The sequence below is a fragment of the Onychomys torridus genome, chromosome 9 (assembly GCF_903995425.1).
Source record: "Onychomys torridus chromosome 9, mOncTor1.1, whole genome shotgun sequence".
Classification (NCBI taxonomy): Eukaryota; Metazoa; Chordata; class Mammalia; order Rodentia; family Cricetidae; genus Onychomys; species Onychomys torridus.
The window spans coordinates 6,341,032-6,359,699 of NC_050451.1; the positions used below are offsets into that span (position 1 = coordinate 6,341,032).

General features: G+C 48.8%; 1 protein-coding gene across 1 annotated transcript in view; it reads right to left on the minus strand.

The window, feature by feature from the left end:
* Positions 1-4,122: 4,122 nt before the first annotated feature.
* Positions 4,123-18,668, minus strand: part of Wdfy4 (WDFY family member 4) — a 211,328-nt gene continuing 196,782 nt past the window's right edge. Inside the window, 8 exon segments of the mRNA XM_036199282.1 lie at positions 4,123-4,544; positions 5,499-5,610; positions 9,219-9,303; positions 11,250-11,432; positions 12,380-12,559; positions 16,125-16,283; positions 17,051-17,235; positions 18,492-18,642. Of these exon segments, the coding sequence (XP_036055175.1) occupies positions 4,478-4,544; positions 5,499-5,610; positions 9,219-9,303; positions 11,250-11,432; positions 12,380-12,559; positions 16,125-16,283; positions 17,051-17,235; positions 18,492-18,642 (1,122 nt within the window). The 3' untranslated portion in view covers positions 4,123-4,477.

Genomic DNA, 18,668 nt, shown 5'->3' on the forward strand with positions numbered 1-18,668 from the left:
TTGGCATCCATAGAGTCATAATAGCCACCTCCCTGTCCAGGCAGCAACTTCCTCATTTGGCAAGTACAAACACACGATACCTGGTTAAAGTTGAATCTCCCGGGAAATATTTGGTTGGTGTGTGTTTATCTCAGGTAAAGCCAGGTCTGTCCAGATGCAGACAGGGGTCTGGCTGAGCCTTTGGTGAAGCCAGTTTCTAGAATTCACATGCCAGCCCTCTTCTTCTCAGTCCTAGAGTTAGAAAGAGTACAACTGCATGGCTTGCCTTTCCTGTGTCTGCAGGACATAGCATACTGAGTGAGGCCCTGAGTATGCACTCTGTGACAAATGGCTGGGCCACAGCATGTCCTGGGAAGGTGACCAGAGCTGACATCTCCCTGGGGAACAAAGGCTCTCATCTCGGTGGGATGAGCTAGAGCCTTGCAATCATGAGGTGGGATGGGGTCTGGTGCTGGTGCCACAGTTTTAGGAAGTTTTGATGAAGGGCAGCTGAGCTGGGTAAGAGCCAGCATGGCTGCTGTGCCATAGCTGAGCAGATTACAATTGGTAAAAGGCGGGGTCCTTAACCTCAGAGGCTTTAGAACCACACGTCAGCTGGACAGCCGTGTTGGCAGAGGTGACTGCCTCCTCATCCCATCCTGTCACTGTTTCCTTGTTAGTTATTTGAAGAGAAGGCCTCCTGTGCACGGTTCCAGGACTCCTGAGAGCCTGGCTTTCATCCCAGCATGCACTTCTTCTGGAGCAGCACAATCCAGTGGGCACTGTTACAGCAGTGGCCTGAGATGCACCTGGGGAGCCTACACACCTGCTCTCCTCACCCTGCTTGCCTCTTGTCCCTTATGCTTCTCCTCAGTCAAGTCACAGAGCTCCATCCCCAGAACTCCAGTACAGCATCTGGCTCAGCAAGACGTGATGAAGTGAAAGCTTGCACCATGCCGTGGACATCGGTCTGAGCTGGCTCCATCTCCTAGCATTTCATTACATTTATGATAAATAATATATCATATAATATACCTTAGTCTATATTCTATCATTTTATTATACACTGAGCATTATTTCAGTCTCACAACAAGTCTTAAGACATACACCAGGGTCCTGTTTTACAGATACAGAAACAAGCTGAAGTTGGCAGGAAGCAGAGACACTAGGAATGAAGGGTCCCAGGCTCTGTCACTCACACACTTCTATCTCAGTCTCAGGTACCATTGGTACCTGCAGGTTTGTTATGGCCCCTGCTCAGACCCCTGCATGGTGGCAGGGATCTGTGTGGTTTTCTCTCTCCGTCTCATCCCCAGCAGCTGATGTTCCTGCCCTGCCAAGACATCCCTCAACTGTGGGGACGTCTCATCCAAATCAACTCCCTCTCATTCATTTCCAGGCCTCTGCCATGTCTTCCCTCCATCAGACCAAGACCTCTAGTGTGAGCTGGTTGAATGTCTAAAGTCACTAAGGCTGGTAAGAGCCTCCTGCCAAAGCTGCCGTGACTGCCTGGTCTTAGGATGGGGCTTCTCTGCCTTAGACTAGCACAGCTCTGCTCTGTGTGTAGTCTCCCTCCCCAGTCCCAGCAGACTCTACTGCTGATGCCTCATGAGCCTGCAGCACAGTCTCACCTTCAAGGGTTCAGGGACATCTGTGTCCTCTTGCAGGTCAGTGCAAAGCAGTTTTCCTCCTGCAAGTAACATGCACCCAAGGCCCTGTTACCAGGTGTCACCAACTCTTCCCAGACACATAGCGGTGGCCTGTCCTCCCAGCCTGCCTTATTGTCCTCCATAGTGCTCTCTCCACCTGCAGTCCCTCTCTGTCCTCACAGTTCCTCCATCAGCTCCTGGATGCCACAGCACCCACCCTCCCCTGGCCACATCCTAGTCCTGCACACAACACCCACACATCTCCTTACTTCCTCCCACCATCTTTCCATTCCACTGCACCCCACACATGGAGGGGTGCTTGCTTGGACCTGCTGATGGCACTCAGGCTGTGTTGCTGTTGCTCCCAGGACCACCGACTCTAGACCATCTGCTACCATGGTGCAGCTACTTGCCACACAACCATTGCCGAGCTGACTCTTCAGAGCTGCTCCCTGGGGAGGATGGCCATCTCATCTTCTCCTCTTACTCACACTGCCCTTCAACAACCTCCAGCCTCTCAATCAGAGCAACACCTTCCACTTGGGTCCATTGGTTCTTCCTTCCTGCAGCCCAACAGGCCCAGGCCTCTGCAAGGGACTAATCCATTATAACTGGTGTCATTCTAAGAAGACAGTAGGTCACAGGCACACAGAGGGAAGGCTATTGTGGAAGTGTATGGGCCACAGGAGAAAGTACCATCTACAAGCCAAATAGAGAGGCCCATAAGGAACCAAGCCTGTTCCCACCTTGCTCTTGAACTTCCAGCCCCAGAATTGTGTGATACATGACTATCACTTAAGCCACCCAGAGTGGGGTACTCTTGTAGCAAGCAGCCTGAGCAAACAGGCAGCTAGAGTGTCACCTGTGCCTACTCTATGGTATGGGGTATCTTCTGTTATCTCTCTCACCTTGTTTTCTTTAGTTGCTTTGGCATCTCAGCCCTAAGATGCTAGCAAGAAGACTCATTTTCTACTTGGGAGTCCAGATGCAGCAGGGGAAGGCTGTGGCTGGGGTGGGGAATCCCAGAACCATTTGACATGGGGCAAATGAAAGGTAAAATCTCTTATGGGATGAATGAACGGAAGGCAGACTTTTGACAAACAGGCCTTTCAGCCCTGGATAATGCTATAGATGGTGTTTTGAAACTGACAGCAGACCCAGCCCTGATATTTATGGCATGCTTCTCGGCCTTCCTGGGGAGGAATGTTCTCTGCTGTTATGTTTTATGGCCCTCCAGTGCAGTCCCAGCCCAACAAGGGACTGCAAATGGACTGTCTGCTAATAGTGAATGCAGATGATGTGGGAGGTGGCATGATCCTTGAGCCCAGGGTCAGACAAGAGCCCTTCCCATCCAGGGAGGGGTGTCCTGGACCTAAGAATTGGCTCATCTCCCAGCTTCCCCTTCACCAAGTCCTAGAAGTTGAGTGATAAATGAGGATGCCCTAACTGTGCTCTTTTGCTGTGTTTGACATGGCCACATACCGCCTCGCCTTCCTTAAGCCGGCTCACTGCTCTTTAAAGGTGAGGTGATCCAAAGCCATCCGACACCAAGTTCATTTTCCTAGCAGGCTTGGAGAAATGTGAGAAGGAATCATATCCCTACTTGGGCCATCGATGGGGAGACTTTCAGGAAAGGAACTGAAGCTGAGGTGTTCCAAATGCCCCATGGCCTGCAGCCACCTGGGGGTTTTTGTTGTTGTTATTGTTGGTTTGGGTTTGGGGTTTGGGTTTTTTCTTGTTGTTTGTTTGCTTGCTTTTTTGTTTGTTTGTTTGTTTTTGTTTTTCGAGACAGGGTTTCTCTGTGTAGCTTTGCGTCTTTTCTGGATCTTGCTTTGTAGACCAGGCTAGCCTCGAACTCACAAAGATCTGCCTGCCTCTGCCTCCCGAGTGCTGGGATTAAAGGCGTGGCTGCCACCACCAGCTCTTGTTTGTTTTTTTGAGACAGGGTTTCTTTGTATAGCCTTGGTTATCCTGGAACTCACTCTGTAGATCAGACTGGCCTTGAACTCACAGAGATCCATCTGCCTCTGCTTCCCGAGTGCTGGGATTAAAGACATGGACCACCACCGCCAGGCCCAATCACCTGAGTTTTAGTCCATTAAATACTTCTCCAAGATGAGCAACAGCTCAAAAATCAGTGTGAGGGATGGGGACATTTGATCTCTAGGAATGGACAGAGGGTCAAGTTGGCCAAGCCAGGGCCTGGCTGGGAACCACTACATGCTTTTACTGTAAAGTTAGGGTAGGGATGACCAGGCCTGGTATATTGCCCTACCTGATGTCAGTACGAGTCATGTGTGGCAGTCGTGTGTGTGTGTGTGTGTGTGTGTGTGTGTGTGTGTGTGTGTGTGTGGCCCTTGGGTGAGCACCAGTCTGCTCAGCAATGCCACTCATTCCCTGTGGCCCTGCTGACTTGTAAGAATTCAGACAAAACTGGGTAAGGAGACACTTAAGCAGCCTTCTGTTTAGAAAATGGTGTTTTAATAAAATAAAGACAACAGGGGTGAGTTCCATGAACCAATACCCCTTCCTTTTTGTTTCCAGTATGATAACCCTTGATAAGATGAGTCACATGTAAATTTTCTATGCAACTTATCACTAGCAGGTCAGTTTCCAGCATAAATGTCTACCAGAATCCTTTATAATGAAGTCGTGTGGACTGCAGAGATGTTTGGGGGTACACCATGCAAACATCAGGGATTCCTTGAGAACTGTGGGGAAGAGAGCCCCCAGAAGCTTGCTCTGGGTATAGAGCCGGGGCTGCACATCACCTTGACGCCTACAGCCTGTTGCTGCAGATCCCGGGAACACCCAGCTGTAATGGCGGTGCCTCCAGCCCTTGCTTCCTCCTACCCATCCGCTGACCAGCAGAAGATTCTCCCCTTCTCGTCGCCAACCAAGAGCTTGGTCTGGTTTCTTGAGAAGAAAAGGAAAAGGTAAGAGCACTGGAGGTCATGTCATGAGACCCACACGCCCCAGCCATGGGAAAACACAGCATGTGGGGCTGTATCCAGGACATGGTGAAACTGCGCCTGTCCTGTCCCCTCTGACTCTGAGGGACAGAGTTGGAGGAATGAACTCTGTGTGGACCTGAGGATGGGGGTGGGAGCTTTGCGAGGGGACTGTCGCAGATCCCGAAGCACAGGTGGGGGGGGGGCGGGGGGAGCTGAGGTTCTGAGGAGCTGACTGAGGTCCACCTCCATCTCTCCAGCTGTAGCTCTGGGAGAGCATCTTGCCCAGAAGGGAAGCAGCCATAGTCCTGGCAAAGGATTGGCATGTGGTCCAGTGAAGGAAGAGCCCAGGTCTACTCTTTTCCAGCCCCACACCCATGCCATCTCACGCAGGCCAGCCTGGCATCAGAACACTGCACTCCCACACCAGGGACTTTAGGGGCCTACTATAGGCCAGTAAGAGAGGAAAGGATGCTGGAAAGCCAGCTGCTCTTGAGACTACAGCTCCCTAGAAGGGTTAAATGGGTCACCATGACAACTAACATAATGAGAACCCAGTGTCATCTTTGAGACCACTCTTCATTGGCCAAGGGACTTCAAAAGGCATTTCCCGTTCATGTGCGAAGACCATCGTCAGCGAGTTACAGTCACTAGTGGGATTTAGGACAAAAGGCCCCTTTGGAGACAAACTACAAAGTAACCTTCCCTGCCATTTGTATTTCTTCATGAATCTATGAACATTCATGTGATAGAGATCAAGAGCACATGGGGATTCCAACAAGATGGGTTCGCTTGGGTCGTCGTAGTGATGTGACCTTCCCGGGTCTGATACCCTGAACCCAGCTGGAAATGCTGGAATTTAGCAAAGTTGGCTGTAGCGCCCTCTGCTGGAGTCCTGGAGAAAGCAGGCTACTCTTACCTAGTTATGGCCAGAGCCGTCACAGCAGGGTTTGATTTGCTAGGCTTGCCGCTCAAAGCAACACTGACATCCAGCTCTCGGCTCAGGGCAAGGTTCTTGGCCCACTTGTGCCCTGTAGAAAGCATGAGAAAGAAAAGTTAGCACGTCCAGTGGCTTCATGCACAAGCCCATGTGCACCCATACATAGGACCACACAGATACAAACATTTATATTTGCGGTCAGCAACTTGTTAAATTGAGGGGGAAAATATATTTAATCTTGGCCTGTGCTGTTGCAAAAAGGGCCGTCCCAATTTAATTTGCAGGCTGTGATAGTTACATGTGCTGACGTGCCGCGGTATCCATTGTGTACCAAATTGGATTTGTGTATTATTGCTTTCTAAATTGCATGCCTAGTTCAGCAAAATTGTTCATCAGTGTTTACTGGCTTTATGCTTAATAAGATGCCCCACAATACCTTGCTGCCAGGGTGTAATGCAGCCTGTAATTGCTTAGTAAAAATAAATTACATAAAGTCTGCATTATCAACTTAGCTAAATCCTCTCACGCCCAACCAATAATTAAATGCTGAGAGAATTTTCTCAAAAAATATAACTCAATGATTGTTACTTCACTCATTCTAATGACTACATTTGGAGACAGACAGTCATTCCTTCAATGTGAAGGGTGAGATGGAGAAACAGCAGGTGTGTACGTCCCTGTCTCAGGACCCGAGTGCTGCTGCACAACCCATGCCCCCAGTGGTGCTGAAGTGGCCACTTGTAGGTGCAGAAGGTTCAATGCACCAGGGAATATATGAGGCTGTGAGTGGAAAGCACTGCTCGTAGATGGAGACTGACACTTGGAAATCCAAGCACAAGTCCAAACATCATGCTTTCCCTGAGTCCAAATCTAGGAGCTGCTTTCTGAAGCAAATCATGCTCTGGTGATCCAGCTCTTACCACAAATGATGAATAAATGAGTTCCAGGCAGAAATTAGATTACCATTGGCTGAAATGCATATCCTCAATGTTTGTGGATTTCCTTTCTTGCCCTTTAAGACATTTGAGGGGGTGTTATAACAGACACACCAATAGGACACATATGCAAATACTCATGTGTCCTGCTTAATTCTGATCCCTTTTGAAGAAAATAGCTTTGTGCAGTATGATGAGGGCATCATGCTTCCTTCTTGGAGACCTCCTGTGAGCTGTGCTCACAGATTTGTTCTCAAATTCATTGACTTTAACAGAGGCTCGATGCGATTTATTTTAACTATGTGTGCACTGCCTTGTCATTTCATCCTACTTGTAACCCTGATCCTGACTGTGAGTTCTGCAGGGCAGCTGTGACCTTATGTCAGGACAGATAACAGGGGAACAATGTGGATCCTGGAACCCCCTGACAGCGGGAAACCATCTGGTAATTTCCCTAATGCCGTCATCTATATTCCAAGAGGAGAGTTTTTTAGAAGTGTAAGGAATAAACTGTGGAGTATATTTGTCTCTATTATGCCTCTTTCCCCAGCACCCTACATGATTAGAATCATGGGAAATATTCACAGCTAGCAGAAAAGAAACAGGGCCACACTAGCTGTGGGGATAGAGTTGGGTCTACGGCTCGGTCCTCTTCTTGTTCCTCTGATTGTTCCTTTGGTTGTGAAGGGGCAGCTGATCCTGAGACCCATATGACTTTCAATGTCATACACATGTACATGAGACATGATTCATAAATAGCCAAGGGAAAAAGGTCCCTGAGCTGGATCCTCCCATGGGGCAGAAGCAGGGGAGGGAGTGTGGTCGCTGCTCTCCAGAGTGCAGAGAGCTCCAAAGAGCACACAGCCATGTGTGTCTCTCTCCCACTGAGATGGACTGACTCCTCATGGCCTCCAATCATCCTGGAGGAACTAGGACACTGAACTGGACACGGCTCCTGGTTTTGTGATGTTTATGCTCTGACTCAATCTAGATTATTGACAAATCCCCAGAAATGCTGAAGGAAGGAATTTTTAATATAGATAGAATGTAAGGTATAGAAGAGCCCCAGCAAATGTCTGTGTGTGCTTGCAGAAGAACTCACAAATGGGAGTCTGGATGAATCAGGAAGGCACTAAACCTGTAATAGAGGCAAACTAATTGAATATGGCCACTATATGGCCAAGGTAGCCCTGTGGGGTTGAAGAAAGTCCCCTTATGTGGACAGTCACTGCGCTGGGAGCTAACAGCAGTACTTGGCAGACTGGGGAACTCTCCAAGTATGGTGACATGCTTCCTTCATTTGTGGGGCCCATAACAGACAGCTGGATGCTGGGCTGCAGTCCTCTGAAGACAGAGGGAAGAGGGTGGACATTTGCAGTGATGTGACCGTGGCAGGGATGACTGAGTCGATGGAAGTGAAGCGGTGTCAGCTTTGAGAATGAGGCCTTGGCCTGTGTTTGTCATGGAGGAGCTGGTGATGGATGGTGTGGTTGCATTTGAGGTCAGGATGACTGTGGCTGCTGTAGCGGCAGAAGTGAGGATGCTGGCTAGCTTTCTGGATAACCTCAGGCAAGTCACTGAGCCGCTCTGTGTCTCAGTTTCCCTGTCTCTAAGATGGGCACCTTGCTAAAATCTCCTGCAGGGCTGCAGTGAGAAGCAGGGGTGCATGAGAAGCATTTTTGGTAGGGTGCATCATGCTCTCTGACAGCTTAGTCCTGTTGATAGCCTTGGTGGTGGAGATGGCAGAAGGGTTTTGCCTCTCACTCTTACCTGCCACAATGAGAAGGCTTTGCCCCCAGACAGTGGTCCTCTCGTGTTTGTGCATATCACCCGGGAATGTATGTGACATTGCCAACCCAGCAACTCTGAGCTTTTTCAGTGGCTTGGGCTGAGTCCCAGCATGGGGCAGTACATTTGTAGTAAGCCCCTGGCTGAATTGGAAGGGGACATAATGAGGGCTAACGGGGCATCGGAGGGGGAACAGATCCACCTCCTCCACACTGGGAGACACACTTCTGTTTACAGGCTGCTAATCGCTACATCCAGGTCCTGGGCTGTGGACTCTGGCTTTCCAGGACCATCAGAGAGTATCAAAGCAGAACATAGGGACATATGCACTCCTGAAGCCCTGGGTCCCCTGACACACACACTATCATTGTTCACTGGTCCAGTGAGTACTAGAGTCCAATGGAGGGCTCACCAGGGCTTCTCATACAGCTTCATGGTCCAGCAGATACTTGCAGGACACAAAATATTCTCTGATGCCCCCTGCCATTGTCTGGATCTGAAATGTCCCTGAGGTCCGTGTTTAGAATGCTCTGACTCCAGCCTACGGCACTGTTTCGAAGGCTATAGAGCCTGTAAGGGGTGGGGACTGTTCGGCAGGGACATGTCATGAAGGATGCACCTGTCAGTGTCATACCCAGTGCTGGTCCTGGTCTAGTGCTCTGCCCCTGCTCTGCTGCATGGGAACACCTGCCATGTCACACTTCACTGTCACAGGTGGAGTCACTCATGACACCACGCTTTCTCCCCAGCGATGGACTGAAATGTCATCAGCCAAAGTCAACCTTCCCATCCCTGAGCTGTATCCCTCAGATATGGGATCACAGAATGGAAAGCAATGAATATAGTCCCCATTCTGGCAGCACTTTCCAGAGCTTTCCTGGCTTCCCTAAGCTCTGGGTGGGGCTGCACCCTGGTGTCAAGGCAGGGAGAGAAGAGTACAGGAGGGCAATGTGAGTTTTGCTCTTCAAGCAGGTACCTCTGGGGCTGAGAGGTTCAGTGGAGGGCTCCTCTGACACTGCCGTCTTGGGAACAGACATCTTCACATCTTCTGTCTTCCAAATCTGTCCAGAAGAGAAAATGTCATGGCCTCGTAGAATTATCCTGTCTTTGGGGTCAGAGTGGCCAATCCCTATTCTCTCACACCTAGAAAGGGGATATGACTGAGCATTCACTTTTGGTCTTAGTATCAGGAAAATGGTTATTTAGCCTTCAGCTCCCCCTGTGGTGGTTCAGCCTGTAACAGCTGCAGTTCAGATGGTTTCACTCACTTCCTCGACTCTCCTAAGTGGATCTTCTCCTCTCCCTTTCTACAACCCTTTATCAGACATCAATTTCAGGTGTCTAATTTTCATTCTCCTTCCTATGTTTTGAAACAGGATTTCTCACTAAAGAATTTACCATTTCAGCTAGACCAGTGAATTAGTAAGCCCCTGTCATCACCACCTAATGCCTGGATTTCACACACAAACAATTTTTTATTTTAAACTTAGCTTTTGCATGGGAGCTGGAGATCTGAATTCAGGTCTTCATGCTCGGGCTCGTATTTAAGGCATTGATCCACCTCCCCAACTCCTCCCCTGATGTATCTAACCTTAAACCACACCACCTATTTGTCACATTGTCACTGAGTCAATGCCTTCCCATTCTTATGCCATCACCTCTGGGCTCACTTGTCCTCTGGGTTTGATCCTAAACCTAGAGCATGAGAGCCCTCGGTATGGCCGCAGATGGCTTCTCCCCTGCCCGGTCTGGACTTTCCATCCTTTGAAGGCAGAGCCAGCAACTGTTCAAATGTATCTGTGCACTCCCCTGTACCTCACACAGCCGGGGCTGAGAGGCCCCAGGAGCCCAGTCACTGAGTGAATGAAGGCTGAGTACACAGTCACTCCTACACATGCCTGTGGCAGACTCGGAGAAGGCAGACTCTTGGCTCAGTCACCCCAGTTCCTCTTTCTCATCTGGGTTCAGATCATACCCAGTAAACCTGTGTCTTTGTGACCTTTCATGCCCTGGCTAGGTAAGGACCCAGGTCATGTGCCCCTCACTGAGAACACTGTAGGCGATCTTCCTGGGGGCATCTCCCCTCAGGCTCATCTCTTGCCATTCATACTGACCTCCAAATGTTCCTCATCCCTAGAACTCAGCTAAAACGCCACCTCTCCTGAGGTATGTCTGCCAGAGGGAAATACACTCTTCACTTGAGCCCTCCTGCATCACTCCATTTCTCCTCCAGAAGCATGACGTTCTCACAGGTCAGTGTTGTGGGTGAGCCTCCGGATTATTTACATTCTTCACCCATTCTTTCATCCTCCCTGCCCGTCTCATAAAAACCAGCCTGAGCCTTGTTCTTCCAATCTCATCCTCTGACTTCAATGTTTTGTCTCTTCTTGGCTGCCTGAAACTCCTTTCTGAAGCTCACGGCACTCTTGATTACCTTAACCCTGACCCATACCTCATGCGTAGCATTTTACATTTTCTCCTCTTCTAAAACTGAGTGTCCCAATGAAAAGGGCCTGCAGTGGCTTATGGGAACTCCTTGACAGCATGACATTAAGAGTTGAGTAAGTGGGTAGACAGATAGCTGGATGGTTAGATAGCTGGATAAGAGTGAGTCAATGGGTAGAGAGATTAACTATCAGTTATGTGGGTAGATAGAGTGTGGGTGGATGAATGTGTTAGCAGGTTGGGTTGATTCATTTTCTATATTTTTTTTTAGTATTGTGCTATAAACTACTGAACTTGGCCATTCATCCTTCATTCATACCTCCATACCTCATAACACTTCATTATGTGTGTATATGTATGTGCAATACCACATTCTCTCTCCTTGTCTCTCACTTTCTCTTTGCCATGAAAAAACACCACCTGTCCCTTGATTTGCACTAGGTATCTAGTATGGAATATTTTCAAATTCTATATGCAATACTTGACCCATGGAGGCAGTGAAAAAAAATGAGATAAATACAGTTATCATCCTGTGTACTCATTCTGCCCAAAACGCACTTACCCGAACCATGCCATCCTGACTCCCTGTGATGATGACGTGGTTCGCATCCCACGCTGTCCCCTCTACTATGCAGCAGCATGTTATGGTTCCTTCTGGGCCCCAGGCTGTGGTAATACTGGCTAGGGGCTGTCCATTGACATCCCACAGGGACAAATGAGCTCCAGCACAGGAAACAATGGTGCCCTGCAACAACGAGAGCTGGCTTTATTCTAGGCAAGATTCAACAGCAGGTCCACAACACATGCTCAGTCACCCAGTTTGTATACCGAAGTACCTCAGCTTCGCATCTTCTCTCAAGGCTTCCAATCTCATCAACCCACTTATACATTCATAGTTTGATGGTCTTGTTGAGATGTGGTAGGAAACTAGGTTTTTACAGGTTGTAAGAAACGGGTCACTGGGGGCATGCCTTTTAAGGGTATATATTGCTCTGCCCTTTCTGGGCACTCTATTTCCTGGATGCTGTGCCATGAGCAACTCTGCTCCACTATGCCCATTTTAAGCGCCCCTTCTCGACTCAGGCCCCAAGCAATGGAGCCAGTTGAGCACAGACTGAAACTCTTGAAATGGGGCCAAAATAATCTGTGCTTTAGGACCCTGACCCGGGCTTTGGTTGGCTCCTCCAAGATCCTGGTCCCTAACCACATCTTGACTGCTATAGAAGACATAGCCTGAAGACTGACCCTGTTTCTCTGGATAAGAGGCCTTTGATTGGCTAGCACAGCCTCCATGAAGAAATTTTGGATTTCATCTAGTAGAGGACAGCAAACAGAGGTGCCAACAAGGAGCAAGTAGTTCATAAAACTTTGCAAGGTCCTTTCAGAAGTAACCTTCAGGGAGAGGTTGCCCTAATGTCTCCTAAAAGATTCATTTATATCTTGAGCCTTGCTCTAGCATGGGCAAATATTCCTGTTCATCCTTGCTGTACCTATACCAGAGTAAACACCTCCTAGTGCCCTACCTTCCATTGGCAAGGGATGGTTGGCACACATGGAGCCTGATCCATATTTGGGAGTGATCAGCATATGCCTGTCCCCGGGTTTTCCTTCTGACACTGTCCAGCATACTATAGTGCAGGCTCAAGGACATGGTGAGTGAACCCAGACATGGAGAAGTGAAGAAGGTCTCACCGAAACATCACTGATGGCAACGGCTGAGATCCCTTCCCGGTGGACAGGCAGGCAGGCCACTCGAGAGAGGTGGTCCAGGTCCCATAGTGTACAAGTGCGATCCTGGGAGCCACTCACCAGGAGGCTGAAGGTGACTGAGGCTGCCAGGCATGTGACAGCCTGGGTGTGTCCATACAAGGCCTAGGAACAGGAGGCATAACCAGAGGTGAGGAGAGAGTCTCTCAGTATAGCTACTAGTGGGCTGCCATTCATTGCTTCTGGGCCCCAGATGAGGAAATAGAGTTTCGGAGTGAGTCAATGATTTTACAGACACGTGTGTATATATATGGGGGTGGGGGAAGTGCATGTGTATAGTGGAATATTAAGGTGTGTTGCTTTTGTTTATGTTGTATTTGTTTGACCCTGAAGCTGTGATACTGTGCCTGTGTAAAATACCTAATGGTCTAATAAAGATCTGAACAGCCAATGGATGGTTGGGGCTGGCAGGCAGAGACAATATATATATTATATATATATAATTTAAGTTAAGGGAAGCTGGCTAGAAACTAAGCCAAGCTAATGCCAGGTATTCATAATTAAGAATAATCTTCCATGTGTGATTTATTTGGGAGCCCCACAAAAGAGTAAGAAACAACCAGCACCACGCATGTGTGTTGGCATCCACTTCTAGGACGTGAGGTCTATCTGAGGAGAAGTGGTAGCCCCTTTGTAGTAACCCAGCCCAGGCTGTCCTTAGCTCTGTCCCTCTCTGAATTCTTCTTGACTGAAGCAGCTCCCAGCACTGTCAGTATGCAAAGGTTTCCAATGGCACAGGCCCAGACCAGCAGCCTCATCAAATCTGGGATCTTAGTGGATATTGGATATACCCAGTCTTCTAAATCAGAAACTCTTGTGATGGAGCCCTGGAATCTGCATTCCCTCCCATCCAAGAAATCTCATGCATACTCAAGGTGGAGATGTCCTGCACTGTGGGAGACTCAGAAACAAAGCAGTCCTTGAACCAGCCTGGGAAGGCTGCAGGATGACACAAGAACACAGGCCACAGAAACAACTAAGCAGGGCTCCTAAGGACTCACAGAGACTGCAGGGGCAATCACAGAGCCTGCATGGGGCTGCACTAGGTCCTCTGCATACGTGCTGTGATTGTTAGCTTGATGTTTTGTGGGAATCCTAACAGTAGGAGTGGGGGTGCCTCTGACTCTTTCACCTGCTCTTGGGACCCTTTTCCTCCTACTGGGTTGCCTAGGAGTGGATCCAGGGGAGAAGAGAGGTTCAGGGAAGGGACTGGGAGTAGTGGAGAGAGGGGAAACTGCAGTTGGGTGTAATATATGAGAGAAGAATTAAAAAAATAACAATCTCAAAAAATGTCCAAACCTTCTGTTGTTTTGTATTGAGAAAGGGCTATTGGCAATACAGCCTAGGCCAATCTTGAACTCACAAATCTCCAGCCTAAATTGGGATTACAGTGCTAGAGTTATCAGCATAAGCCACTGGGTCTGACTAAAGATATGGATCAAACTCAGGCTGATAGGCTTGGCAGCTAATACCTTTACCCACTGAATTATCTCGCTGGCATAACGTGACTTTTCAGACCTCTAGATATGAGTGCATGTCCTGTGGTGTCTTGGGGGACTTGCGCTTAGCCTTCAGGTTTGAACCATTTGCTCTCAGCCTTCAGTCTTGATTCATAGATGACTGTGAAGACAGCTTAGGGGGTCAAGTTCCTTCTGGGCCCATTGGTCCTGGCTATGGTGAGGATCCCACCCTAAGCATCCCAGAGGGTACCCAGAGAGCCTGAGGTGGTTCTCTGTCTAGATATGCCTGACATTCCTTAGAACCCGCCAGGAGTGCAGAGGTGGCCTTCTGAAAGGGACCAGCCTCGCTCAACAATGGCTAGAGCCCCAGGCCTGGCAGAGACAAACTGTTCACTCATTGGGGTCATCATTTTTCAAAGCTGTCATTTTGCCTGACCGCAGCTATTAGAAATTTTGTTGCAAAGTAGCCTAATGTGACACCAACCAGATGGTGGTGGCAAATCTCTGGACATGACCCACTGAAGAAGATGTGAGTTGTCTCAAGAGCATGGAATTAAATAAAGGAAGGGAGAAATTTGATAGGAATTCTCCAGTCTTCCAGAATGGCCTAAGTCTGATGATTAAGTTCTGACCACAGATAATATAACACCTCCAAAAGACACAGGCAAAGGGACCCTGACGGAGGGTTCGGGGCTTCAGAGAGAATAGCTCTGAGCCTTAGTGGTAACACAGGCTACATTATGGAACCAAGTTGGCCTGCGCTGTGCAGAGAGGGCCAGTGTGCATGGCAGGGTATGGCACTGCATATCCAGACACGATTTGCTGTCATCCATTGGCCCAGAAACTGCAGCATCAGGAGGCACCCAGCGCCCTGCAATCTGGGAAGGCCAGGCGATTGAGGCAGAGCCCAGCAGTTCTAAAGGTGTATTGTATGGGATCTTTCTTTTCTTTTCTTCTTTATTTCTTTTTCTGCAGAGTGCATGCCAGTTAAAATAACTTTGTTTTATCATCTTGGATCTAAGTAGCAAAATATAAATACAACACAATAAAATAAAACCTCTCAAAATAATTCTCCATGATGGTGGCTGCGGTGAGGTGGCTAGTCTCAATAAACTGTTGATGGCATTGAAGAGCTTATAGAATAATTCTGGAAAACTTTGTGTCATTGCTCAGTCATTCTCCTCAAAGCACATTGTAAGGAAACAATTAGTCAGACGCAAACAGCATATATATAACATGTTTTCTGTGGCACTGTTGAAAATGGTTAAAAGTTGGGAATAACCTAATTGTCTAGTTTTAGAAGAAATGGTTTATTAAACCGTGGTATACTGACATAACAATTGAAATGTAATTTTATGGAAATGGAATCATCTGGAACAATTGAAATGCAAATTATACAGGCTGTAGAAAAATGAAAACAATTTGATAAGCTGGCTGAAAATGGAACAAAAATATCCATATAAGACTGAGAAAGGTATAAATATGCATATAGGGGTTGGTAGTATGCAAAATAAAAAAAATTATGGAGGAAGCAGAGAATTTCTTATTTTTAAAGTGAATTTAAATTTGTCTTTAATGTTTCACGTCTTTAAAAATAAAAACTTTTGGAACTGTTTTGAACCTGTTTCATAATGACCTCTAGGAATACAGGTCAAGAGCAGGCCCCCTTTGATGAGTAGCTAGAGGTCTCTACTGCCAGCCTGCTGTGAGTTCTCCCTCAGCTCACATCGCCTGCCTTCTGAAAAAGTTCCATTTTCCTGGTCTATGTACTGGGAGGAGCCACTTAGTTTCTTTGTAACTTGTTTGTTTTTAACCAAGACTGAAGGGAAGATAATGGTTCTCCTTTCCTAGGGCTGTTAGAAGGTAAAGTGGGGTGATGCTTGTGAACATGCTGTGTGGGCAGCCACGGCAAATGCCCTAAAGCATCATCTGGCCCAGGAGACTCACTTTCCTGGCCCTGAGCAACATGGAAGCAGCTGTATGTGCCCCCAGGCTCCTGCACTACAGCTGGGCCTCCAGGGAGGTGCCTGCTTTGTCTGCTCATCAGATCTACTCAGAGATTGAAACTATTCCCTAAGGGCAGCTGTGGACTGCCTTCTGTTCCTGGGTCCCATGCTCTAGAGAGAGGCAATACTTTTACTTAACAGGGAGCTTGGTTGTGCTTTGGCACCATGGCTGCCAGAGACACCACACCTGTGAGAGGCACGTACCTGCCGGAGGTGCAAGCCTCTCGGGCGACCTTTGACCAGGCTGAGCTCCCACACACACACCACTGTGCTGGCCCCAGAGGTGATGATCATTGTAGGGGATGGGCACACAGCGCACAGACAGGGGCCCCAGGCAGCCAGGTTCTCAAATGTCATCAGGATCTGTGAGAGAGGAGAGTGAAAGCTGACACAGGACCAGCAGACACTGAGAAACCAGGTCAGAGAAATAAGAAGTGCATAGGTGAACCTAGGTTGCCCAGGGAATGGGGGCCATGTTCTAGGTTCCACAGCCAAGCTCAGGTGACTAAACCTTGGCCATCCTAGACCTGTCCCCCCAGAGGGGCTCCTACTCCAGCCAGTTTGGAGAGACCTGCAGACACCTGCACAGCTACTCAGATGCTGTGAAAACAAGCTGGGGCATGGGGATGCAGCTCAGTCTGAGACTGTGGTAGTACTGGTAGGGGATGTGGGGAGGGGCTAGCTTTGATGATTGCCTCTAGCAGCTTGTGGGGCCAGGTCAGAATGAGAAGGGCTAGAAACACAGGATGTAGAGGATTGATTGTATATAACCGGGTTGGGTAGGAAGGGATCTGGGTAGGGAGGGGTCTATAAAAAGGGCAGAGAGAACAGAGAGGCCAAAAGGTAGGATGGGACCATTAAGCAGAGAAAGAAAGAGTTGGCTCTCACAAGATGCTAAAGGTTCAACCTGAGCAGCTCTCATCTGAGTAGTACCTGGGTGGTAGGAGCCCAGGAACTCCCACCCAGACTGAATGCACATCTGGATGGGCTTTGTGTAGCCTCGTGACCAGTCAGAGTTGTCTGTGAAGGTGACAGTGTGCTCTGCCAGCCTGACGTCCACCTGGGATAGGGTCAAGACCCCAGAACCCTGTCCCTGTCCCCCCACCACCACCACCACCATGTGCTCTCACCTTGTCAGAGCCGTAGTTCCCCAGGCAACAACTGAAGTCATCAAAGCCCCAGCTGAAGGTCCTGTTCCAGAGAGGAGGCAGCAGCATTTTGTTCTTCTCCACCGCCAAGATGGTCTTCTCGGTTGGGACAATGTGGCCAATGGCCCCCTTGGGGGACTCGGACCCTAGAGAGAAAAGGTACATATCTGCTCCCCAGTGAGTCTAGTGCTCTATACAATGAGGAAAGCAGTCCCTTTCACTGGGAGAAGACTCTACAGAAGAGAGAACCACACCATGCACACAGCCCAGCCGGGAGCCACTCACCCAGGCTCTGTGGGCTTAGGTGAGAGCCCCTTCTTGAGCTCCTCTTCCTGGGACTCACACAGGTCAGTGACTCTTACACAGTGATACCAGAAGAAGCCCAGACAGTCTGTTGGAGCAGACGATCCAAAGCCATAGGGTTGGGTGACTATCCATCTACCCTCCCTGCACTACCTTGGAGGGACCCCGCATGCGGCCTTGTTCCTACCACGGTTTCACTAGCTAAACTCTGGAAACCATTCCCGGCTCCAGTTGGAACCCAGCTCAATGTTCAGCTTGCTGATGACCAGGTGGTATCCCAAGCCTGTTTTCCCACAGAAGTCTACCCCTTCCTCCTCACAAAGTCTCCTTGGAGGAGCAGAAATAATGATGCCCTCTCAGAGTAAGCCTCCCAGCCAGCATAGGTATGCATAATGTGAGAGGAGACTGTGTTCCATGTGTACTCAGTCGTGGGACCAGCCCTCCATCATGGTGGCAGATACCCCTCTCTTTCCTTGTGCAAATCATTATGAGAAAACTACCCTCTTCCAGAGTCCTACAGTTCACACAGCTAAGAAGCTGTGAGGCTGGGACTCACAGGCACTTGCCCCAGGACACATGTCCTTAGCTATGAACCCTATGCATCTAGGGATTTAGGAGCAACAGAGGTGCAGAACCTGTTGTCTGTCTTTGTGAGGGTGCATATGGAATGTGTTTGTATGTGTATGCAAGAGAGAGGGGTGTGTGCATATGAGGGGGGCAGGCAGGCAGGCAGACAGACATGTGGGTCTTAGAAGTTAAGGTCTTACCTAGAAGTCCTACCCTCCAGAACAGAGACTACCCTCCAATACCCATTGATACAGCCAATTACAAAACCCACTACTTCCCAAGTACTCTTACAGCAGTGGTTCTCAACCTGTGGCTTATAGCTCCTCTGCAGGGTTGAAAGACCCTTTCACAGAGGTTGTATATCAGATATCCTGCATATCAGATATTTACATCACAATTAGTAGCAACGAAAATCATTTTATGGTAGGGGGGTTGCCATAGCATGAGGAACTGTATAAAAGGGTCAGAGCATTAGGAAGGGTAAGAACCACTGCCCTAGAGGAATACAGTCCCTAAGAGAGAACCCTGAGACAATGCAAGTCCAGGCAATCACCTTTGACTGTGACTTGAGAAGGTCTTAGTGCTGGCAGGTTGTGGAGGAAGGACTGTGAGTGGCCTGGAAGGCCAGCGGGGGTGGAGGTATCCTTTCCAGGCACTGGAGGTTTCCCTGTGGTGTTCCTGGATGGGTGGGGTTTGGTGAAGATCTGGAAGTATACAAACACAACATACA